The sequence below is a fragment of the Colias eurytheme genome, chromosome 10, assembly GCF_061535395.1.
Source record: "Colias eurytheme isolate Ceu_HAF_F1 chromosome 10, ilColEury1 Martin Lab GWU primary, whole genome shotgun sequence".
NCBI lineage: Eukaryota > Metazoa > Arthropoda > Insecta > Lepidoptera > Pieridae > Colias > Colias eurytheme.
The window spans coordinates 276437-302555 of NC_142989.1; the positions used below are offsets into that span (position 1 = coordinate 276437).

A 26119-nucleotide genomic window follows, 5' to 3' on the forward strand; every position below is an offset into this window, starting at 1 on the left:
TTAATATAACATAGTTCTTAATCGGTCAGATTTGCATTTAATTAAATAGATCTGTTCTTGTATAACTTTCTCTTCATTCCCTATCGAATTTCGAAACATTACAATTAGCTCAAATGCCTTCCCATTTCAAACATTAGTAGTGATATAATGGCCCAATACTGAAACATTTAAAGGCTTAATTGAATAGAAGTCTAAGGTGGTCATTGGTGTAATGGACGTCATCTCAGCTGTAATCTGAATGGCTGAAGGTTGACGGGCGAGGCAGACGCTCGTTAAGATGAAATGTAGCGAATTTAGCGGTTTTAATTAAAGATACGTTTCATGGAGGCTTCCCGTTAGCCCGACAGTAAGTGAATGTACAATTTATTGTGCTGAATTAGTTGTTCCGTAACAACCTCCTTAAGCATGAAAGTATTGGAGATTTGTACAATACAAACATTCATTTACAATGCCTTTCGTTGAATGGTTTTAAGTGAATGTTTTAGTTAACAATCATATAGGAATATCTTTTGAAAACTACAATCACTGTGCCCATCGTTTTGTCTAATATTTTATAATCTATTCCCATTATTTGTTATGCAGAAAATTTATAGTAGATACATATTTCCCCGATATTTTGCACGTACACGAGTTGTTTAGAAAATCGTTATTTTCAGACATAAAAAAACGAAAGCATTTGCGGGCCGTAGAACCTGCAGTTGTAAAGCCATTACTTCCCTTGAAGATTGTACTAATAGCAGCGTAAGAAGGAATTCATGACACTCTGTGCAGGGAATCGTCATACATTCGTCAGCAGGCGCGAATGTCAAGAGATGCTTCGTTAGTGCTTGTTTTCGTAACATTTTGCGAGCTTCTTTGTTCCTTTCTGCTCTCAAAACTCGCAGTATTTAGGTCTCACACTTCGTTGTTATGCCAGAATTTTAATGTACCTTGTGTTTGTACTTTGTAGAGCCCGGGGCATTATAAAAGCTCTAATGACAAAGAGCACGCCTTAGGAGCCGATACTAGCATGTTATATTGCAGTGATGTTATATTTTTGAGTCAGTATTCTTATGTATTTATAGCCACATTATATTTTCGTGTTACCTTATAGATTTAATAAGGAAATAACTTTTTATCTACTATAAAAAATAAGTCGGGTTTTCCTTCCTGACGCTATAACTCCAGAACGCACGAACCGATTTCCACGGTTTTGGAAAGGTCTCGGGCTTCGTGAGGTTTATAGGAAAGAAAAGGTGTCTCTGGTGGCGAAAGGAAGTTCGCCCGGTTTGCTAATCCTGTTATATTTATTGTCTGCAGTTATCTATATCAAATTCTAAACTCAAACTTTGTTTAGTAAGAATGTTAAAAAAGTTACGTTAGATTCAGTCGGTCATAATTCAAGATGTGTATTTATCCACATAACGTACAGTACAGCCCTGAGTATGTATGTGATTTGTCTGTGTGATTTGTATTTGGGAAGCCTTTTCTGCTTTGTCATGAGCACTATATTGCTCGTTTCGGTCTTTTCTCACATGGAAAGTATTTTATCAGATCTTCAGCATAATTCAATTGTTGTTCATTACAGTGCGACGCGGTCGGAGTCGGTTTGCATATAAATGTGAGTTAGTTGCCCGTTCGTTCAGATATTGCGACCTCAATGCTGTGCGCGGTATCACATTTTTAATAAAATATTCTCAGTGAGATTAAATTCCGTTAGTTGATGAAATGCTTCAAGACAGTGATTGGGAGACAGGCTTAGTTTGAATACTCGATTAAAATTAATATAAAAAGTGGTTAGCAGTAAAATGAAGCGGTTTATACGTTAAGAAGGATTACATAGAATGTTTCTTTCACAGTTTCAGAAAAATTAATATTTTAATTTTCATGTTTCTCCTGAAAGAAGATACATTTGATAATTGCGAAATTATTAATTTAATTTTTTTTAATCATTTTCTTTAATGATCTTTAATGTTCAAACTGTAAGGTATGTTTATAAAGTTATAAGCTGTTATTATGAATGTAAGCCGTTAAACACACGGTAGCGGCGGCTGTGGGCAGGTCGGTGCACAATATTCGCTCTCGAGACAGTGCAGTCGGCAGTTTGCGATGCTCAGCATAAGCACTTATACTAACAAATTTTAATAATAGAGGCTTGGAAGTATCACGAATGAGTTTGGAATTTATATAAGTATAGATAAGTACCAAGTGGGGCCAAAGTATGCAGACTGCCACTTGTTGTATGAAATTGAATTTTCATTGAACCTAACACAAGTTGATAAATTATGATACAATCTTGATTGAATTCCTACTGTTCAATTATGCTCTCGTTAACGTTTTTTTTAACATTTTGCAAGTTTAAATGTAATAATATAAACTGAAAATTTAATAGTATTCTGTATTGTCAGCAGGAGAGTGGACACGCAGTGCCGGTACTAGTGGTGGTCGCGCTTTCCGGGGTCAAGGTATGCGACCCCGAAGACCAGGTCAGTGGCAGTTGTATAATTTATTATCATTCTCTTTATAGATCATTATAGAGTTTGTTTGTAGCAGATGTAATTCAAGTTTGTTTCACTTGTAGAATTTTATTTTAAAATAATTTTGTTGTTGTTTTGATATTCTTGATTCTTAATGAATTAAATTAAACGCTGAAACTACTCTTATTGTTTTGAATGTGTTTACTGAAATTTCGTTTGTCCTTTTCAAAATAATGGGGAAGCACAAGTTGACGCAACATAAATGTAACATATTTCACACTCGCCAATATACCAGTAAGGCAATCGTTGTATGCATAGAGCGTGCGTACAATAACGAGAAAGAATAAGCTACCATAGAATATACATACAATATTTGTCTCACTCCAACAAGTTTACCAATGGTTGTGTGCATAGAGCGTGCGCATGTCGCACGCGCTGCGTCGCATCTCGTACGCGACGTGTGAGGCGGCGCGCGCGCTGTTCGCGTTCGTGGCGCGCGAGCCGCGCTCCGAGCCCGCGCACCAGTACTGCCACGCGTTCGAGACCGACTCGCCCGACCAGGTGAGTGCACAGACATGCTGACATGTATGCTGATACGCACAGGCACAGGCTTTCACACACACACACACACGTGTCGTACAGGCACACGCATACGCACAACCCACACGCATTGCACACGTATATGCATATACGCACGAAAACACAGGATAGACAATATACACGTATATTGTAGAGACTGCGTAGTATATGTATTCTGGACAATGTTTTACAATGTGTAACATTTTAAATCGATCACAAGGTGGGATTCGAACCCGCATCTTTTTGACAAACCGGGGCAGCGCCAAACTCAGCCACCCGTGAATCTACCTCAGCGACCGCATTTCTTCTACTCTTTCGGTTTTAAGTGTCTAACGTTACTATTTTTATGGAGCATTTGAATGCTATATAACAATATTAAATGTCGATTTATATGTAACGTAATAATCGCATTAAACTAAAGATAAATAACAGACTTAGCAGTGTATTGTGGCTATGTTTTCAATTTTAATAAGCAATAAAGCATGCAGTATGCAAAAGTACTTAAGGTATTGCGAATTGAAAATGGAATAGATCCTTGAAACGGAACGCTAATAAAAGCTTCGATAGCAATCTGTGTCGGATCTTGGACCCGGAAAGGCACTCTGACGTATTGCCGCGGTATTGCGCCGGACCACTCCATCGTGTGGCCTATTGCACGCCTGCAAGATACAGGCATTGGCGAGATTCTGTTTAATAACATATGTATCATTATATTAATAACAAAATGAAATAGCTACCAACCTATATTTAATGATGGGTTTCAGGAATCTTTTTCTCGAAGTTAGGAAGGTAAATTATATCAGTCATCAGTGTAAGGTACGCCACCTTTTACTGTTTCACAATAAGATATCATTTATATTGGTAAGTGTAAATAAGTAAATTGAACATTATCTACATGTAATATATCCATCCATACCATATAAACTGAATATAAGCTAAGAGTTCATGAAAGAAGATAACTTGAGAAATAATTATTTGGCTTACAGCGAAAAATTCAAGACCCTTATACAACGGGAAGCTTCCATTACATTTCACGTCTTTGAAATTTTATTTTGATCTACCCAACAGTTGATCAATTTCATATTAAAACATTCATTATCTTTTCACTTACGCCGTGCAATTTTGTCCCACTTTTCGTTGCACTTGTGGTGTATTCCAGCGAAATTCCGGCAATGTGCAGTTCGTTGAATATCACTCAATACTTATTTATCAACCAAAAATATTCACCTTGGAATTTCAATGAATTCATTCCAATTTCAATTTATTAGTTTACTTCCTAGTATTTCAACAATTTTCCATCCCCGTTCAGCGGTTCAGCCACGTTTAGTGTTCCTCCTGTCCGCATTTCCCAAAAAATGTGATACATATTGATGATTAATATTGGACATGATGATTATTTTTTTAAACGTGAAAGCTAAACGTGATGTGCCTCTAATACATATTGGAAAATGAAAAAATTATAAATAACCCTCAACTTGACACAAATGGTATGTATAATGTGGTAACACGAAAATCGTGATAATCTATGTGTGTCATTGCGTTGCTACGGCCTTGCGGAGGCTGCATTCCAATAACTGAACGACTACACGGCTTGTTTAGATAATCCCACACGAATGCGTGTTTGTTCATTAGAAACAACGATAACAGCTTTTAAGCGTGTTTATTATTTACGATTAATTAATATAACAACTTTATTATTAGAACACTCTGACTTTCGTATACCCCGTTATTTACAATGAGTAGTGGGTACAACTAGTTACTTAAGCTTACAAGATCAATCAAAGTGATTTCATAACGACAAACTATTTAGTGTAGAAGAAAGTGGACCAAAGTTGTGTAGATGTTTTATACTGTGACGCGAGTTCAGCCAAAGAGATGTGTGAACTGCAAGGCGACGAGCACGTAGGTGCTCATGAGGTTGAGGAACACGAGCGACAGGCGCACGTCGATGGAGTACAGCCGCCACACGCGGAACTCGAACGGCCGCAGCTCCAGGAACCTCACCACGTCCGTTATCTTGTCGCGCACACACTCCTCTGGAAATTAGGGGAACGTAATCAATATGTTTTTCGCCTTAATGTATTAAATGTTTAAGTTTACAATTCTCCATTTAAACCATTCTTAGCAAAGTTTAAGAGGCCTTATGCTTAAATATAATAATCAAAATTGGCTCCACTTTTTTGAACAGACAATAGAACATACTTGCATTGCTTTGTATCGATTTTCATTTTAATGGATAGTTTTTTTTATTGTTAACTTATTTTATTTAAAATATAAATACCTTCAGAGTTTCGATATATTTCAAGGAGTGTTTTTTTAAGTTTCTCAACTTCATTTTTAGTTAGTTCTAACAAAATACAAGGTAGCAAAAATATAATAATGAAGGATGACGCTTCTACTGCTACGATCCATTTTACCTAAAATGAGTGAACTCATATGTATAGGATAAGTAGATACATATTTAATATATGTATTACAACTTCCATTGTGTATACATATAAAGTAATTTTAACCTCATTATAAACTGAATTGTTTGGTCAACAATTACTACCTGTTTGTTTTTGTTGAATGATATTCCTACTGTTATTACCAAAACGAAGTACATTGCAAAGCTGAAGTCACGAAAATTCTGAAACCAATAATAAACATGCTAACTCGTGCTTTAAGATACAAGTATTACATACAATAATGATAATGAATACTACAATTGTTTAAGTCAAGCAAATTCTTTAATTGTATATTCGGATCAAAGTGTTTTACCATTATCCTGAAAATCAACCCAGTTGCATTCAAATTTTCCAAAAGATCCTTATATATATCGGCATGCTCGTTAATCATTGCGATCTTGTCGGCTGCTTTTTGGATTTTTGTTTCAAATGATAATCGGAGACTTTTCATTCCATTATATGTCAGCTGGAATGGTATGGACCTGCTCAGATTGTGGAATAATTGACCCATCTTATACATACTCCATACCACATTTATTGTTTTCAAATATTCCTCAGGCACAAACTTATGACCTATAAAGTTCCACAGGCTATTCAATTTTTCTATCATTAAGATGATTAAACTGTAGATAATAATGAAATCTGTTCCGCAAATCTTTTTTTCTCCTATCCTGGTTTCCAATAGTAAACTCGATCGTAAAAAACTGTGTAAATCTTGTTTCCCAGTAAAAAATGACGCCAATGAACATAGTAAATAATCAAGAAGAAGTCCAATAATAACATAGAAATAATAATCCTTTTGTGTATTAGCAAATACTATAAATCCGTACGTATAGAAAATTAAAATGAATATGCAGTACACTCTTGATAAGTAGTTCAAGTACCACTTCTCAAATATATTTGAGTAATATCCAAGGACACATTGAATTGCACATAAACCGTTTATAGCTGTCACAAAGAAACGATTCATTTTGGGAACTATTAATATACACAAATATTTGATACGAAGGAATAAGGATGTGTTTTCTAATTCAATATTACGGAGTGAACCAGTTAATAGCATCGACTAAACTACGTGTGTGTCAGTCGTATGAGTAATATTACGAATGCGATACGATCATCTTTGTCTTAATGGGATTGGAAAATCTATTATACATATAATGAAAAAACTAACGAGTTATATTGAATTTATTGACGATAATTGATCCACAGATAGCAGGATACGCTTTACTAGGTATTTTTTTGGGGTGGTCAATTTTGAATGAGATTGTACATACCTAATATAGTTTGTTTAGTGTAATAGCATATACTATAAAACCATAGATATAACAAATTATAACGGATAAGCAATACACCCTTGCTATGTAATTCAGGTACAATCAATATGTAGTTGTCATTATTTCATGTCTGAACATGCTTAGCTGTCGAATACTATAAAAAGCCGCGTTCCTTTGACTCGTGGTGCATTCGTTCGAATCGTGCCTAGGGGCTCGGACGTTGTTTATACGACGTTCGACCCAACTACCCTCACTTTGCTAATATAGTCGTTGACTTGCTGCGATTTGTTATCAACTACCTACATCAATTAGGTAGCTGTGTAGAATCGCAGTACATTCTTATTACATTCAAAGTAATACTTCACCCGGTAATAATGTAATTTCTTATAATAATATTACGAAAGCGATAACGATCATCTTTGTTTTAATGGGATTGGAAATGCCTGTAGGAAGTTCATGCATAGCTCAAGGTTATTATCATTAATTTCCTCATTGTTTTACGTTTAAAGAGATCAATTGGACTACATTTAATATTTGTGTGTAGTCCAGAGATATGTTTATATCCGTGGAATATAATAAACATCTTAATTTAGCACAAAAAGAATATATTATTTTAACCATTCATAACAGTACCTATAGACTACAACATAGGACCGAAAGAGATAGAAAAGTTAAGTAAATATCAACTACTCAAGACTGAAGTAAGTCGTTTGTGGAAAACTCAAACAACGGTCATTCCGATTGTCATAGGAGCCACAGGGGTAGTAGCTAAAAACATTATAAAATATATAGATAAATTAGATACGTTTATTGACATCAGCATTCTTCAAAAACAAGCAGCCATACATTCATCAATTATACTAAGTAAAGTACTTGGCGATAACGTATTTATAAACACAGTAGTAAATCATAACACACAATGTATAGGACTATGAACACATACATCTCAACAAATGAACATACATCACACATCACAAACAGACGAACCAGTCAATCGATTAGAGCCACATCAAATATCTACAGACGAACAAACAATAAATACCTATACCGCCAGATTCAATTTCAACAGTTCATGCACCATGGAATCAAGAACAGAACAAAAGGCGAAGAAGAAGGTTGAACGAATAGTACTATATACCTTTCTTACATTTTATGACACAACTACCTATACAATAACACGATAATAACGATTTAATTAAGGGCATTCTAAATACTTTTATTCTCGTGGGATACGAGACGGAGTATTTAAAAGGTACCGACAACATGTCGTGAAAGTGGGCATCCACAAAAAAGGTTATTTTAACCATTCAACTTACGTTCATACATTTCACCTGTGTGTTTCAAGGAATACAATGGTTTAATATTCGGTAATAAAAAATAGTTACACATATAATTTTTTAAGCGTGTTTATTAATTTTTTATTATATTAATAACATAAGCATGTGTAGCGGGACAAATAACATCTACTTACAGCTGAAGCTATTACAAGACGGATATAAATAATAATTTGAATAAATGACAAACTCTAGAGTGTAAATGCAAATGGACCAATGTTTTTTTTTTTTTTTTTAAATCATTTATTCAAGGCTTTTGAACGAATGTTCATGGCAGCCCCATTGTAACAATCAACTTACAAACTAAACACAAATTAATAAACATAATATATATCTAAATAACAATGAGAACGCCTAGGAGCCAGCGCTATACGTTGAAAGAAAATCTCCCACCATGCCATACACCAACCCTGCCTCCTCCGAGCAAGGGTTGGATAACGAGCTATAAAAAATTCCCATATTGGCCCGCGAAGCATCTAGCTTTTGAAATAATTCCACACGTTTCGTCTCATTCCGGACACACTCCACAAGCACATGATGCACGTCCTCGGTCTTTCCACAAATTATACACAAAGGAGACTCTATTTTACCCATCATATGTGCAAAAGCTCTTAATGGCATGTGCCCGGAACGCAATCTATGTGCCAACACAACAATATTGCGCGGTATATTTCCAACAAACCAAGGAGAACGATGAGGCTGACTTTGCATAATTTTGTACCAAATACCCTTTGTTTTTGAACGGACATCAAAATACTCGCGCCACTGCTCCAAACATAAAAATTTAAATTTAGGTAAAAGTTCATAGTGATTCGGAAGAATATAAATTTCCGAACCGTCACTGATTGCTGCCTTTGCCAAACGATCAGCCTCCTCATTCCCTGCTAAGCCAATATGGGAAGGTATCCACTGCAGTTTTACATTTATATTATTTTCAATTGCCTTAATTAATTTACTTATAATATCGTATGCCATAGGATAGCCTCTAAAAGTCCCATTTAAACAGTGCAATAAATGTTGTATAGCGCTTTTACTATCACTAAGTATAACTACACTATCCTGTGCCTTATAATTATCTAGAATATGGGATAAAGCTGCTGATATAGCAAACAACTCCAAAGTCATGATACAAACAGGCGACGAATTTTTATAACAATCTTCTACTTTAGAAGTAACATCGACATAAGCACAACCGGAGGGCAGCCCGGTGCCCTTTGATCCATCCGTAAATATTTTAAAACAATGACTATACTTAATATTAATTTCACGAACAACTTCATTTTTTAAAACCAATGAATTATAATTTTTTTTTGAATCCCGTATACAATCCAAGTAATCACATATATATTCTTTAATATTTGCTCCAGGGACCCAATTTTTAAACCGAAACAATTCTAAAGTGTTAGATGTAAAAAGCCTCTCATCTTTAATTTCTATGTAAGTTAACGCCAACAGTGGCTGCTTTTTTCTAGACCAATAATTATTTGTACAAAGAGCACCGAGCTTGTCCAAAAGACTAGTAGCGGGATTATTACAAAAAGATTTGGCTTTAAGACAATATTTGTAAGCCAAATATTTCCGACGTATAGCTAGCGGAGGTATACATATTTCACTCTCCATTACGTGCACTGGCGTGGATTTAATAAAGCCACCAATAATTCTTAACGCTTGATTTTGTATTTTATCAAGTTTAGAAACATGACATTGTGCACTGTTGTCGTATAAAAAGCTACCGAAATCAATTCTACTCCTAATGATACTTATATATAGCCTTCTTAAGTGCTTAGGATGAGCTCCCCAACCGCTACCAGCTAAGACTTTCAATATATTGATGAATTTTTGAGTTTTGCCGCAGATTTCATTTATGTGCCTACCCCAACGTAAAGAGCGATCCAGCCAAACACCCAAATATCTAATATTTTCATTATATTTTAAATCTAAATTATTGATTTTAAGAGTAATATTATGTTGTCTTCGTCCCCTGCTAAATAGGCAAAAATTTGTTTTATCTACCGATACCTGTAAACCTATATCATGAAGTAAGGATACTAAAATATTTAATGCATTTTGAATGTCCTGAACGCTATTATTAATAACGGGATTACTCGAATATATCACAAAATCATCAGCGTACTGACCTATTCCTACACTAATGGTTTTACTAATCTCAGCAGTAACCAAATTAAAAAGAAGAGGAGATATTGGATCGCCTTGGCACAAACCGTTAGACGCCCACCTAACCAAAAGATTACTACTACTACAGCTACTATTACTATTATCATTACAGTAATCAGAATTATTAATTAGTAGATGTCTCTCACTTAAAAACTCCCAAAAATAATTGCACATTTTATAACCCACATTTAAAAGGTCTAATTTTTTAATTACGGCTTCTGTAAGAACATTGTTATACGCCCCTTCTACATCGATGAAACAAGCTAACGTCGGTATATTTTTAGTAAGACCAATCTGAATTGACGAGACAAGGCAAGCTACTGAATCTAGACAAGAACGCGATTTTCTAAACCCTGTTGTATGAACAGACAAAATACTATTTCTTTCCACATACCATTCTAATCTTTTACCAATCATATTATGAAATATCTTACATATGCACGATATTAAGGAAATAGGCCTCAATTTGACTTCGCTATTTAAATTTGAATTTAACTTAGGTATAGGTACAATTTTAATATCCCTCCATTGTTTAGGAATATAGCCAGTATCGAATATATCGTTAAAAATTTTAAGCAGATGGCGTTTACCTATTTCCGGGAGATTAAATATCATAGAATAAGTAATACTATCATTTCCTGGGCACGTGTCTTTCTTTTTGAGACACACCTCTAACTCTTCTAAACTGAAAGATGATTCAAGTAAATTATTTACCGATGATAATTCTGGCTTACGTGCTTTGACAAAATCAGGAGCTAATTTACATAGTAACTCTTGTAAATCCCGAGTCGGAGCCCTAAATCGGGAATTCCGATTACCTTTGATCCATTTAACTTTATGCCACATATCTGATAACGTAGTATTTTCATTAATAGAATCGCAAAATTTCTGCCAGTCAATAGACCGAGCTTTTCTTAATTCAGATTTAAATAATTCATTTTTACTTTCCAATATTGTAAGATTATGTGGAGTTGGATTTCGTCGAAATATGCCTAAAGCTAATCTACGTTGGGCAACTAAATGAGAAAGAGATGGGTTCCAGTATGACTTAGGCTTGAATTTATTCTCAGGGTCAATGCTTACTTTTACAAATGGAATATGTTTGTCAGCAGCTTCATTTATAATTTCAACAAATCCATCGTAAGCAGCTTGAATACTCTCAGATTCTATACTATATTCTAGTAACGCGAGTTCGAGAGCCCTAGAAAAATCTGTCCAATTAGCTTTTTTAAAATTTCTCTTTTTAACAAAGTGGCCAACATCCTCAAAATTTACAGAAACTTTAATTATCATGTGGTCACTACCCAGATTTTCATTCATTACACCCCATGTAAAATTTGCAATAACGTCAGACGTAACAAATGTAATATCCGGAGAAGTCTCTTGTACAAGGTTATTAACTAATTTAACTCTAGTTGCGGTTCCTGTATTCATAGCAATAAAATCATTATCTAGTGAAGCATCTAACACCTGAGTACCCCTGACATCACTTTTCGAAGACCAATTTGTATGATGCGCGTTAAAGTCTCCGGCTATTATCGTTTTATGTCTATACAAAGAAAAAAGTTCATCCCAATCTGATTGAGTTGTTCTAACTGATGACGGACAATAAATGGAAACTATATTTTGAATAAATTTACAATTTAATAATTTTAAGGCTACTGCTTCTATTCCAGGATTATTAATGTTAACATGATTTACTTCAGTTATGATTGATTTGTGAACTAAAATTGCAACCCCCCCATATGAATCAATTCTATCCTTTCTATGCATATTATAATTAGTCATATTTATATTTATTTCCTCATTCAACCAAGTCTCGCTTAAGATGGCTATATGTATCTTATTCTGTATCAACAAACATTCTAACTCTAACAGTTTTGGTTTGATGCTTTGCGAATTCCACTGGACTATGTTAATGAAGCGCTGCTTAACAGGAACGCCATCCATGACCGAAAATAGATAGAAGATTAGAGAAGAATTCTCCTCTTCTAAATAAATCCGCTACCAATGGGTAGCACTCCTCAAACATTACGCTTAACACGTCCGTGAATTTCTCGCTCAGCATTTTTCTTGATAAAATAATTTCTCTTAATCTATTAAGTAACCTAATAAAACTAAAGTTATGCTTCTCTCTGGTTTCATAATCTTCTCCATTACACTCACTTATTTCCTGATCTGCAGTTTTCTCTCTATCATCACGTTTTTTCCTGGGTTTATTTTTCATTTTTTTTTTAACTTCTTGTCCCTCTTTCACTGAAATGTTCTCTGACTCCTTATTTAAAAATTGATGATCGTTAGTGTATTCCTTATCTATATGTTTTTTATTCTGGTTTAATACCGCTCCACTGTAAGTTTCAACATTCCTATCGACGCTCATATCATTCGGTATATTTATACTTGTATTCTCCACTATTGTATCCTGACTTCCTAAAGAACCTGTTTTCATCTTCTCTGTATACATCATCAATGCTTTTTTATATGAACAGTTCTCCACGCTCATTATACATCTTATCTCTTTTTCTTTTTTAAATTCTGGACATATACTTCTTTCAATCGCCATATGTGGACCGCCACAATTTACACATTTGAAAAATTTTGTGTCACAATTCTCGTGGTTAAGACCACACTTAGGGCACACTCTTTTTTTATGTGGACAGAATTTTTTAATATGACTAAAGCGCCAGCAATTCGCGCACTGCGAGACTGGAAATGTATACGGTTCCACTATAAAACGACAACCGTATGCAGAAACATAAGGCGGTATAGCGGTACTCTTAAAACAAATTCGAATAGTTTCACTGTCAACCCATATTCCTTCACTATTTTGACGACGTAAACGCCGCAAAGACACTATCTCACTCTCACATACAAAAATTTCTTTTAACTCTTCTATACTTGTGTCTAAATCTACTTGCCTCACTATACCATAACAAAATTTCAGCTCATCAGTTCTATAACATCTCCAATCTCTCTTAATTAATTCTTCGCATTGTATTAAAAGGTCAGCATTCTCTTTATCTCCAAAAGCAATCGATACTTTATAATTACTTTTAAATTTAATTCTTACTATATTCTTAATGTTCAAGTCCCTTAACAGTTTTGCGAAAGCGATTTGTTTAGGAAGTTGATCTTTTGACGTCAAAGTTACCTCATATATTATATCCGAACATTGAGAGTGAATCGAACTATTGTTCGTTACCTGAATGTCGTTTACTGCATTTCTTTTCGACTGCTTCTTAATTAACCGCTTCGATTTTCTATTTACCTCAATGAAATCATCATTGTCTAAATCACTATAATCTCTCACCCGTTTACGATGTATTGATTCGTCCGAAGACATAACCGCAGACATAGGGTGTAAACCAAATAGTTCGCCACCCGATTCTTCGTTAAACACACTACCGCATGGTTCGATCGCACACGCATTGTCAGACATTTTTATACGACGTTAAGCGCCTGCGCGTAAACAACACGTACAGCTCACACGGCTGGCGCCGAGCGACTGTGGACCAATGTTGCGTAGTAGTTTTATACTGTGACGCGAGTTCAGCCAAAAAGATGAGTGAACTGCAAGGCGACGAGCACGTAGGTGCTCATGAGGTTGAGGAACACGAGCGACAGGCGCACGTCGATGGAGTACAGCCGCCACACGCGGAACTCGAACGGCCGCAGCTCCAGGAACCGCACCACGTCCGTTATCTTGTCGCGCACACGCTCGTCTAGAAATTAGAGAAAGGCTCATTTCATGATTTTTATAATTCCAGAAGTTTCCATATATCATCCAAAGAGGTCATGTGATTCGACCGAGAAAAATACTTTTAAATGTCGTTCTGCTAGTTTATACATACCTTCAGAATTTCGATATGTTTCGATAAGTACATTTTTCATTTTCTCAACTTCATTTTTAGTTAACTCCAACAAGATGCAAGGCAGCAAAAATATAATTATTAAGCATATCGCTTCGATCACTGTGTTCAAATGTATCTAAAAAATTATACATACATATAATATATTAAATAATAGTATTGTAAACATTTCTATATGGAAAAATAATATATTTTACGACTTGTAGTGTATCCACAGAGTGTATCTATAAAAAATAGAGATATTATTTTGTCTCAAGTACACCAGTCGTGGGGTTAGCTCATAGCTGTCATTAGTCTTTAGTTGTCAGTCGACGGCCGATGTCAGACTGGAACGGACGAGCGCCCGCATTATTGATTGTAGGAGTGAGCCATTGCAATTCTACCTAAGTACGTACTGTTAGGACAGTACACGACTTATGAATGCTACTTTAATTCTGCTAGATGCATCTTTAAAACTACTTTATGCTTTAATTTGTCGTAAATTATTTACTTCTCTGTTTTCGTTGAACGTAATTCCAATTGTTATCAATAAAGCGTAGTACATTGCAAAACCGTAGTCACGAAAATTCTGTAATAAAATATAACATAGTGAAATGATAAATAATGCTCAATTGAGACAAGCAATTCCTATTTAATTCGATTAATAAAAAAATATTTTACCAATATCCTGAAAATCACTCCAGTTGTATTCAAATTTTCCCATAAATCCTTGTAAATATGGGCAAGTTCGTTGATCATCGCAATCTTCTCAGTTGCATTGTTCGCACCAATGATTTTGGTTTCGAATGACAAACGGAGACTTTTCATTAAATTATAAGTGAATTGGAATGGTATGGATCTGTTCAGGCTATTGAATAACTGACCCATCTTATAGAAGCACCAAAATACACTAACTATTTTCAAATGTTCCTCAAACACAAGGTTATGCTCTGTAATCTGCACTATGAATGCCAATAAGTAGTAAAGTTTTCCCGTGATTAAAATGATAACACCATAAAAAATTATGAAATTTGTGCCGCCCATTTTGGCTACTCCGATCCTAGTTTCCAATGTTAAAGACAATTTAATAAACCTATGTAAATCTAGGTTTCCAGTAAACACTGACGCCAATGAACATAACAAATAATCAAAAAGATATGGTGCCATTGTGTAAGAATAAAACATGCCTATTTTAAGGGAAAATAGCTTTGCTCCGTAGATGAAGAAAAATATAATAGATATACAGTACACTCTTATTATACAGTTCAAGTACAGCTTCTCAAATAATTTCGAATAATAACCAAGAGCACATTCAATTGCACACAAACTCTTTATAGCTATCGCAAAGCAACGATTCATGATCAAAACTTATTGTACTAATTCAATATTGCTTTTCTACTGTAACGTTAGAGTGAGCCCGTCATTGACATCGATTTAACTACGTGTGTGATGTTGTTCATATCAAAGTCATATTAATAACATTACAAGAGCGATAACGATCATCTTTACATTTATGGGATTGGAATATCTATATTATAAGTATTATAATATACAATCTTTACTATACTACAGTCTACAAGTCATATATTTTGTGCTCTGAATCAAAAACTCAATAATTTATTCATTAAACAACACTTCTTTCAGGACTATTTCTGAATCGTCATAACATAGTTTACCACTTACCACCGGTTAAACTGAGAATAAAAGTAAACATAAAATATTCATAAAAGTTTATTTTTAATGAGACCGAAATACATAGATTTTCTATGTGACAGTGGATTGTGGAAAACGCCCTAATGTCATTTAATTGGCACTCACTGGTCGCTACAGCGACACGCTCGCTCGTCTCGTGTGCATAATAAGCAACCAACCTTAGCACGCCCGTCGCTTCACTCCTGGGTGTCCCAATTTTACACTATAAACTATTTAAATTTCCGATTGATGTATCCGGATTTCTTAGAGATATCCGAGCCCGTGAATGATATAATATACGAGGTGTGCCTCTTTTTTGCAATATGAATTTAGTTTCAATATCTGCTGCCCGGCTCCACAGTCTATATATTCCGTATGACAATTGTTACTATGAAAACAAAAGTAAACCAATGTAACGTATCTGTATCGGTGGGATCCCTAATTTTTCCAACTGCACATGCAGCTGAACAGTTTGTTAATATGTGCTCCCCGTTGTAGCTTCCCATCTTGTATTTACTCAAGAAATACAGTTTGTCCTTCAAAAATAATATCTATTTTCACCTTTTTTGCATTTTCATTGTATACAATTATTTTTTTGTTAACTGTAACAATAATGATTGTAACCTATTTGGTATGCGTAAAAGAGCTAAGTTTACTTCATCAACATATGGATTATGTCTATCCACATTCAATATAAAATATGATGTATCTTGCAAATAATAAGGTAGACCAAGAAAAAGGGACTTAAATAGATCCCTGCGGAACTCCAATGTTCAACGGCTACGGTACACGTAAGAATTTTCCTCAGCAAAGAAATGTGCCATATGCCAACGGTTTTATAGCTAAACCTTTGAAACTATAGACAAAGATCTATATCTTCGTAGTATACACGTACAGTTTATATTATTCAAGTTTTGAAAAAAAATAAGATATTTTAATAATGCAAAAATCTTACAATTTTTAAAATGAAGCTTCTTTAGGCGCGTTGAGAGTAAAATTTCAAGGTAGCGTCATGGCAGTACCGTCACGTAATGGTTACGTATGGTAACGTGTGGGCCTGATTTTAGTCAAAAGTTCACTCATCTTGATTTTAGTCAAAAAGATGAGTGAACTGCAAGGCGACGAGCACGTACGTGCTCATGAGGTTGAGGAACACGAGCGACAGGCGCACGTCGATGGAGTACAGCCGCCACACGCGGAACTCGAACGGCCGCAGCTCCAGGAACCGCACCACGTCCGTTATCTTGTCGCGCACACACGCGTCTGGAAATTAGGGGAAAGCCGCTACAATAGTTTCTTATTATTCAAAGTAAATTTTCGTCATAATTTTCTCTATAATATGCTTCTATGAATGGAAAAAGTCCGTTCATTTTACTATTATTTCGTCCATAATTCGTCCTATACTAGTTAATTACGTACCTTCAGCACTTCGATGTATCTCGATTAGTTTATTTTTAATTTTATCAACTTCATTTTTTATTAATTCCAACAAGATACAAGGCAGGAAAAATATCATTACGAAGCAGACTGAGTCGACCACCATATTCAATCTTACCTGAAATGATGATAATATATATTATTCCCTATAAAAGTTTTTCAAACGATATTGTACGTATTAAGGGTGGTACTGTATTAGCAATACTTTAGCAGGCGGTTATCATCTCAATTGCAACGGTATGCGTGGAAATTTTACTGATTTCTTGAGTAACGCTGACGCGGATGTTTTTGGGCAAAAGGTTGTGGTAGGTACCTCTTTATTATGATTGAATGAAATTCCTATTGTTACCGCCAAAATATAGTACATTGCAAAAGTGAAGTCACGAAAATTCTGGAACAAATTAAAATATATAATTTATTTTTCAACAATTTGAATTTGAAAATATAATTTGCGGGGCTTTTAAGTATGATATTCTTCATCAGCGGGTCAAAATTGAGATATAATAATAAATAAAAAATGAGTCAATTATAATTTCGAATAAAATACCAAAACCGCTTACCATTATCTTAAAAATCAGACCACTTGCATTCAAATTTTCCAGTAGAGCTTTGTATATTTCAGCATGTTCACTTATTATTGCGATCTTGTCAGCTGCGTTATTGCTAACAATGATTTTTGTTTCAAATGACAAACGCAGTCTTTTCATTTCATTAAAAGTCAGCTGGAATGGTATGGATCTGCTCAAGCAGTTGAATAACTGACCCATTTTATACATGATCCAAAACACTACCAATTTTGTCATATATTCCACAGGTACAAGCTTATACGACGTAAAGGCCCATAGGTAGTACATCTTGAGAATACTTAGTACGATATAAGCATAGAAAACAACGAAATCTGTTTTGCGTATCTTGGTTACTCCTATCCTAGTTTCCAATGACAAAGTCAGTCGTGAAAACCGGCGTAATTCATGGATTCCAGCAAAAAGTGACCCCAATGAACATAGTAAAAAATCCAATAGAAGTCCGATTATTGTGCAAAAATAATATGTGTCTAATGTATGAGCAAAAAATATAAATTCATATGTATAAAAAATTATGATGGCTAAACAATACACTCTTGCTATGTAATTAAGGTACCACTTCTGAAATAAATTCGAATAATATCCATGAGCACATTCAATTACGCATAAGCAGTTTATAGCTATCACAAAGAAACGATGCATTATGAAAACTTTCAGCACACTTTTGAAATATTTATAGGAAGAGATATGTTTTGAATAATTCAATATCCCTTTTCTCTTTTTACAGAGACGTTATCTAGTTACTGACATCGACTTAGCTAAGCGTCGATTAGAATGAAAGTTACGTTAAAAATATTACAAAAGCGATAACAATCATCTATATCTAAATGGCGGTAGAAAATGTAATTGCATGTCCATATAATATATTAAATAGGTACCTATGTCGGTTCGCTTTGTACCCAAATATTTTCATAAGAATAACAATTTATTTTGAATTTTTTCGGTGGTTAGATATCAAAAATCGTTTGTACCTACTCAATCATACACGAAGTTTTATATATAATTACATACCTACTGGTGCAGTTTATATTATCGTAAAATGGACATAAATTCTGCTTAACTTAAAATCACTTCGGTTGCTATGGCCCGTAAAAGAACAGTATCTCGTTGGGCGATAGAAGTTTAACAATTAGACTTAAAACGTCAACATTACTCCAACTGACCATTCACATGTCCCTCATCTTGATGAATTATCGCAATTACATACCTCCAATTGCGAAGTTAATGTCGGCATTCAATGTAAATTCGTAAGTTCATTAAATTCGAGAGGGTCATCAACCGAACTCGTCGCAGAAAACTTAAAAAAAAGTAAAAAATGCATACAGGTGCGCAAGCGTTCGTATTGTGCCCACTGAGGCTTTGGAACGGGTTATCGTGTCGAAGTTTGAGGGCTCGAAGCGCTTCAGTAGCGCTCGAGACTTCGTCGAGTTTGGCTGTGTGTAGTGTGTGATTGTTCAAATTGTGCTTGTGCATGGGATTGCATTCGTGAGACGCCAACGTGGGAGCATTCGGATCGGTATGCGCCTCTTTTATATCCTATGGGAGAAATTTCTCGTAAGATTCAGCTATATTGAATGATTTGTGCTTTAGTTATTGTGTGAGTTTTCTTTCCCAGGCTTCTCGATTACTTTTGCAAGTGTTATAAATAAATAGCGCCCAAACAACCGGTTTGTTTTGAATTAACTTTCTTGTAGTAATCAATTATTTTACCATGCGCAATTTTCTTATCTTTAATTTTCATTAGCATTTCATCACTTCGAAGATTATTAGCATCTTGATAATTGATAATTATGAATTTAATGTATAGGTAATAACTAATAAGTATTTTTTTAACAACTTAGACAATTCGTTTATTTTGAAGTAAAGATGTGTACGAAGTTATTATATGTATATGTTTTGGAACTGCAATGATACGTTACCTATTAAGAGTTTTTTTTTTACATTATTGTTCATAGTATTTATATTGAAAAGTTTTATAGGTTGCATTTTATAATATACCAAATTGTTTAATAAATCTCAAACATACCCATGTATTATTACCTCTTCATAATGATGTCCTAGCATCCATCCAGTCCACAAGGCAAGAATTTCATTAACATGGACAAAGCACGTGTATGGAACTAGTTAACGGGTGGTCGCGATAACAAAACATTCTACCTGATGTTTTAATTACTTTTACAAAGAATCCGACTTTTGTTTTTGTTATCATCGTAAACTGCATAATAGTGCAGGATAGTTGGTCGCCATGTGTCCAGAATAGTTTTATGAATGGCAATTTAAGCTCCAATTGTATTCATTAATCTTATCTTATAAGTAATTAATTAAAAATAAAATGAACGAAGCAACAGATCAAATAACACAACAAACTCAAATTGCATCATATTAATTACTATCTGCTATTATAATAGGTAGGTATAAACGCGAAGTTTGTACGTGAACTGGTTCACGCGAAAATCACTGAATGTCTGAATAGATTCTGATGATTCTTTGTAAAAGAATCGTAATTAGGTTGTTTGTTTCGAATTTTCAATGTTTCGTAGTTCCAAAAAATAAATATGAAATCATACCTAACTATATGTATCATCAAAAGTTTTACAATAAAATGTAATAAACTTTCACAGAAGTAAGCGCAAAATCCGCTCACGAGTCGCCAATGACTTGTATTAAAAAATATTTACCTGATATCTTAACGATTGTTTCACAAAAAGTTTTGCGCTTTTGTTGTTCCGAGTTTTTATTAGCGCTCGAGATAAACATGATGAAGTACTTTTGTTACTTACGAAATAGGACTTAAAAAGTAATTACGAAGGCCCTTTTAAGATTTCCTCCAAAAATGTTGGATTACGGTGAAAAAAACTTTATTTATTTTTGGGTACAGATAGCCTTAAAGCTGTTTTTAATTAACAAAAAGAGTTATGTGTCACTATGTTCTTGTTAGAGAAGTAATTAAGAAATAAATAAATACCAATAACTCCATAGATTACTTTTGAGTTTGAATAATTTGTAAATGACGATAAATTATAGTTTTATTATTATGTGGTCCGAATGTAAACTGAATCCCGTAATACAGTACAAAATACATATTTATTACATGAATTATTCAATGTAAAGCTATTGAATACGATATTATTTATTCAGTTATTTTATGAACATCGTGATTACGCCGGTACTTTGAATAAGTTTGAAAATGGTAATCTAATACTCAATATTGAAGATTTTATCAGCACTTTATAACGCATAAGCTCTCTTAGCCTGTAGAAGATTTCGTAGAATATGTTATAGATATTAATTCCAGAGAATAAATATAAATATGAATTCAAGATTGCGAAGTAGGTAGCCTACTTTTTGTACCTACGTGTAGGTATGTATTATTATATTTCTATGTCTCTATTCCAAAGCTAAAGTAAAAACTTAAAAACAAAAATTTTCACAACCCTTGAGGTGAAAAGTCATAGTTTTTCTATTATCACCATAGTACTAGGATAGCGTATATTGTGGGTTTAGGGTTACAGCCTGCAGCGTCTGGCTCATTTCTAGTAATGGAGCTTTGTTCCCAACCGCAGCTGGCTTAATTATCGGCGCATTGTTCATGCTCAGATATTTTGATGTACAAGCTATGATTAAAGATACAAATATTAATATTAGAGATAACAGAAGTAGGTATTATGAAACGTTTTATAGATCGATGTTTTTTGTAACATTTCATACACATTTCCTTGTTGCTAAGGACTAAGTTCTTTTACATTGCTTTTTGGTGATTTGATACAAACAAACAGGTCTACGTTTCATAGGTAGCCCTGTAACTGGAACTCGTCAATTTACAATCCTGCCTTATTTTCTTTCCTTGAATTTACACGCTAAGTTATAACCGATATTGTTTTTAGAAATAGACCTATCTTGAATTGACTGGAGAAGCCAAGTATAACTCTCGCTCATAAACCACATTCCACGAAATAAATCGATCAAAACTAAAACGGTGCACATTACGATTCTTTAATGCCTCACATACAGATAAATCGTATTGATTTATTGCTTGTATTTCACTTATCAGCTACTTTACTGGATGTTTTAAAAGGATTTCATGTTATGAGGTACTTTGAATGCGCTACTGATAAACGGTTTTAATACCTATTGACATGGAGTGTGTATTCAAGAAAAATCTAAGTAACAAGTCTTCATGATGACAATAAGTAAATTGGACGCGAATAGCTGATAGGTTCAGGTTCAGTTTTAGGAATCGGATGAGATTAAAATAAATTGAAACCAGGTTTGAATAGTCTGTATCTAATTAACTCCTGTAAAAAGCATTTTGTGTGAAAATATTTATTCTTGGTCCTGCTATAGAGACAAGCTTGCTGTGGAGCCTCAGTTATAAATTAAATAACTAATAGTAATGTTTTCGATTGAAGGTAGATACTTCGTTTTCAAACATTGATCGTGTTTCCACGAAAATATTACTAATTTCTAAAAATTACGACACCGTATTGAACTCGCAATTTAGCGTCTTTTTATAACCTTGATAATTTGATAAAACTATAAAGAGGAAAGTTTTACGAGCACTAATCTTGGCTGAATTCATTTGTTTGAAATCAGTTTTGCTCTGCTAGAATTAATTAATGATAATAATAATATGTGATAAATAATAAAGCTTGACCCGATTCTTCGGCTCTCTACTTAATGTTAAATGGGTCATATATGACAACCATCTTGGAAGAAATTCGCTTTAGACTTAGACACTTGACCCAGTGTTTTAACACTCTGATAGTTCAACGTTACTATATGTATCTCTACTTCAATGAAGTTTTAGAGATATGTCTGTATATATCTGTCTTGAATATAGCGAGAGGTACAGTTTTTTCCACTTGTTACTATAAAAATAATAAGATTTATGTAAACATTACGTGATAGGATGTACCCTTTATTGTTAAGAATCATCTAATTGCGTACAAAAAGCTGTGACCAGTCGTTTTTGTACATAATTAAATGACACGTTTCTTTTGGATCCTTGTTACTATATAAAAGTCGAGAATTAGTGGCTAATTAAGTGTAAAATGGGCGTTTGCGTGAGAAGACGAGCCTCTTCGGGGAATCAGTCGCGTTTCAAATTGTAATAATACGCCGGCATATTGTGTTACACTTTTGTTATCTAGATTCCAGTGTTTTCTTGGAAATAGTGTAAATAAATACAAAATCTAAATTAAAGGTAATACGGTAGTCTTTGTGTTAAATAAACCAATAACCTTAACTTTAATTAAAACGTTCATATAATATATATTATGACACCTTCTTTACTTTCATTTTGAATATAAAAATTAAGTATTCAATCACTATGTATCAGCTTTTTGCTCACAAATAAAAAAAATATATCGACTATTTCATGAAATACCAGCGTGATACCAACTACTATTAAAATAAGTTTAACCCATAATCGGTTCAATTTAAAATATCTATAAGTTTCGTAAAGCGGATATTACACAACAATATCAAAGTCCCGTATTACTTTAATTTGAAAATAACTAAACGTGAAATCAATTCCGTATCTGCAGGAAGACATCAATAAAGCACGCGCCCGCATCGGATCAAAGCGTAGTAAAAATAAATTTTATTACATAGTAAATATCCTTAAGTTAGGCCCTGCACACACGTGAAGTTTAAAGCGCGTTATATGCTTATTGCAATAAGTCTATAGATTTAATAAAATGATATGAAAATTGTGATCACGTCACAATCATTTAACACAATAAAATATAGGACTGGTAAATACTCGTTTAGGTGTTAAATTTAGGTAATGTGGACGACCCTATTTGAAAACAAATTTGTACCCCATCATCAAACTTAGCTTTCGTTGAATCACGTCTCTACTTTTTTATTGAATTATTAACATTAATTATGCATTAATTTAAATTAACACAACACTAACACGCGCTAACCAAAACAGCTGGGTGTTACTGAGCTTAAAGTTCTCGTAATTTTGAGTGCTTCGGATTGCTTGTTTTGAGAGGATGTTCCGAGACAATTTGATGAGTTTATTGGGCAGTTAAACTTTAGAGGACATTAGACACATTCTTCTAAAAAGATCTGCGACACTTCTGTATAACTGTAGATACATAGTTATTAAAAACAGGAGACACATCGGAATGTAATAGTCGTAAATACCAATGAGTATTGTAACAGGTGTACTTTATTTCTATAATATAGTATCATTACAAATAAAATCCAGTAATACCATTATTACTTTCCATATACTTATACTATACTTACGCAGTTTTTCCAGTCTAATATTTTAAAGTAAATTTTGTTACTTTTTGTCTGTATTATAATTAGTTCTTAACTTCATGTTCAGATTATAATAAGGCTAAAATAAAAATTACCAATCCCCAAATGGTTAAAGATACAAAAGAACATCCACGCTATTTAAATTAAGTTTTTTATCACATGAGTTGACTGACAAATATCGAGTAGTTCTCACAAATTATTTAGTAGTTACGTCGGTTGTTCACATCCTGTTGGCTTTAGGGTTCCGCCTAAACCCAAAATACACGTAACATAAAAATTATTTATTTTCTATACAGGCAGGAAGCCGATATGTTTACGATTCGGCCACACATTGTTAACATGCATGAAATTATATATTCCGTGGAATTCTATGTCCATGTTTATCTAAAACTGTTGCTTTTTCAATTCATTTCTTTTATAAGGTTTTTGTTTCAACGATATGTAAATCTATAGGTAAGTATAATTATCTATAATAATAAGGTATTCTAATTATCTATGTTGCATAAATATTAAGACCGAATAAAAAAAAAACAATTCACTAGATATTTATTTCGTGATAATGACTCACTTACATCGACTGGTTATTTTCTAACTACTATTAAACACCAATACTAAATTCATTTAATATGAAGGTAGACATAGATAGACAAATGAGACATATCAATGATAAAAAATGAAACGTGCGATCACGACAAAATTCAGAGGTCACATTTTTCCAGGCGATACCCCTCACACTAGTTTTTATTAGCGTCCCATCTCCATGCGATTGTATAAAATATTCTCCAATACTCGGGTAAGAAAATTGAATTGTATGAAAAGCGATAGACAATAAAAACGTAATTCGAGCGGTTGGCCCGCGCCCCGCTGCCAGCGCTTCATTTACATTTTATTCGCCGATACTCCGTGACACGCATTTCTACATATTGTATAATACGAGTTGTTTGCGATACTGTCTCTCTTTTATAACAAAATCTCCTAAAAACAGGACGGATTCTGAATCCTCTCCATCTAGAGTCTCTACATCGAGATACTCTCTACATACAGATATATTTCTCGTTGGTCTTATTGCTACAATTTGAAAAAAATCTTATTACAATTACAATGCTTTTTAAAATCAGGGTGAATGAAACAAATAATGACATCCAAAATGGCTGAATTTGCAATTCTGCTAGGAAAACGTTTAGGTCTTTTTTTTCTGCTTTTATCTTAAATATTTGGTTTAGCATGTACAATATTTACTTTTATCGGAGCTAGGATGTATACTATATTGATATATTCACATATTTGCATTACGATGTTGTAAATATTTTGTAATACATCTAGCAAGTATGTCATGACTAGTTTGTGGTTCGTAGCACTTACTCCATAAAGCAGTTGCATGTTAACCGCTACATAAAGAAAATCGTTAAAACTCATAGTCAACATTCCCATAGTTAACGCTAGAATAGGGAAATTAAAAGCGATTGGTTTTATGCTTTGCCATGCAGGAATATGACTGAGTTATAAATTATGAAAAATATTTAAATTGAGATCATGTAAACGGTATACAATTTTGACCTACATAAAATATATAATTAACCATATTAACGAAACTTCCAAAGCTATGATTCACTACTATTTCCATATATGTAAAAGCTTTTTACTGCTGTTCTTAATATTTCTTAGTCCGTAAAATTTGCTATTCAACAAGCCACAAAATACGATCAAGATGTTATTAGATCAACTAAAGTGGGATCGGCTCAAAGTACTTTATGATATAATCACAGGAAAGTGACCGAAGTAAATATTGATTTATTTGCAACGTTACAATGTAATAGCTGTGATCAATATGGAAGCAGATTGTATCTTAGCTTGCAATTTAATATAGCTAGGCACCGTATAATCAATGAAAATACAGCTTATACTTTGTGTAATATCGATAGGAATGAATAATTTATCATCGACATAGTAGAATAGGCTTCTAAAGAATAAAAGAAACAAACACAAAATAAATTAATTTGGTCTGGCAATTGAT

The 26119-nt window shown here is 33.9% G+C and overlaps 1 protein-coding gene and 1 long non-coding RNA gene across 2 annotated transcripts in view; one reads left to right on the forward strand and one right to left on the reverse strand.

Moving 5' to 3' along the window:
- The window catches only part of LOC149904963 (uncharacterized), a 98892-nt gene that overhangs the window by 34551 nt on the left and 38222 nt on the right, over window positions 1-26119 (forward strand). The window contains exons 3-4 of the mRNA XM_090106738.1: window positions 2388-2465; window positions 2871-3017. Coding sequence (XP_089962864.1) covers window positions 2388-2465; window positions 2871-3017 — 225 coding nt within the window. The remainder of the gene's footprint in view (window positions 1-2387; window positions 2466-2870; window positions 3018-26119) is intronic.
- Window positions 14173-15265, reverse strand: LOC149904964 (uncharacterized). Its single transcript, XR_016457145.1, has 3 exons — window positions 14798-15265; window positions 14628-14705; window positions 14173-14255 (listed from the first exon to the last, which is right to left on the reverse strand). It is a non-coding gene; the product is annotated as an uncharacterized LOC149904964 (long non-coding RNA).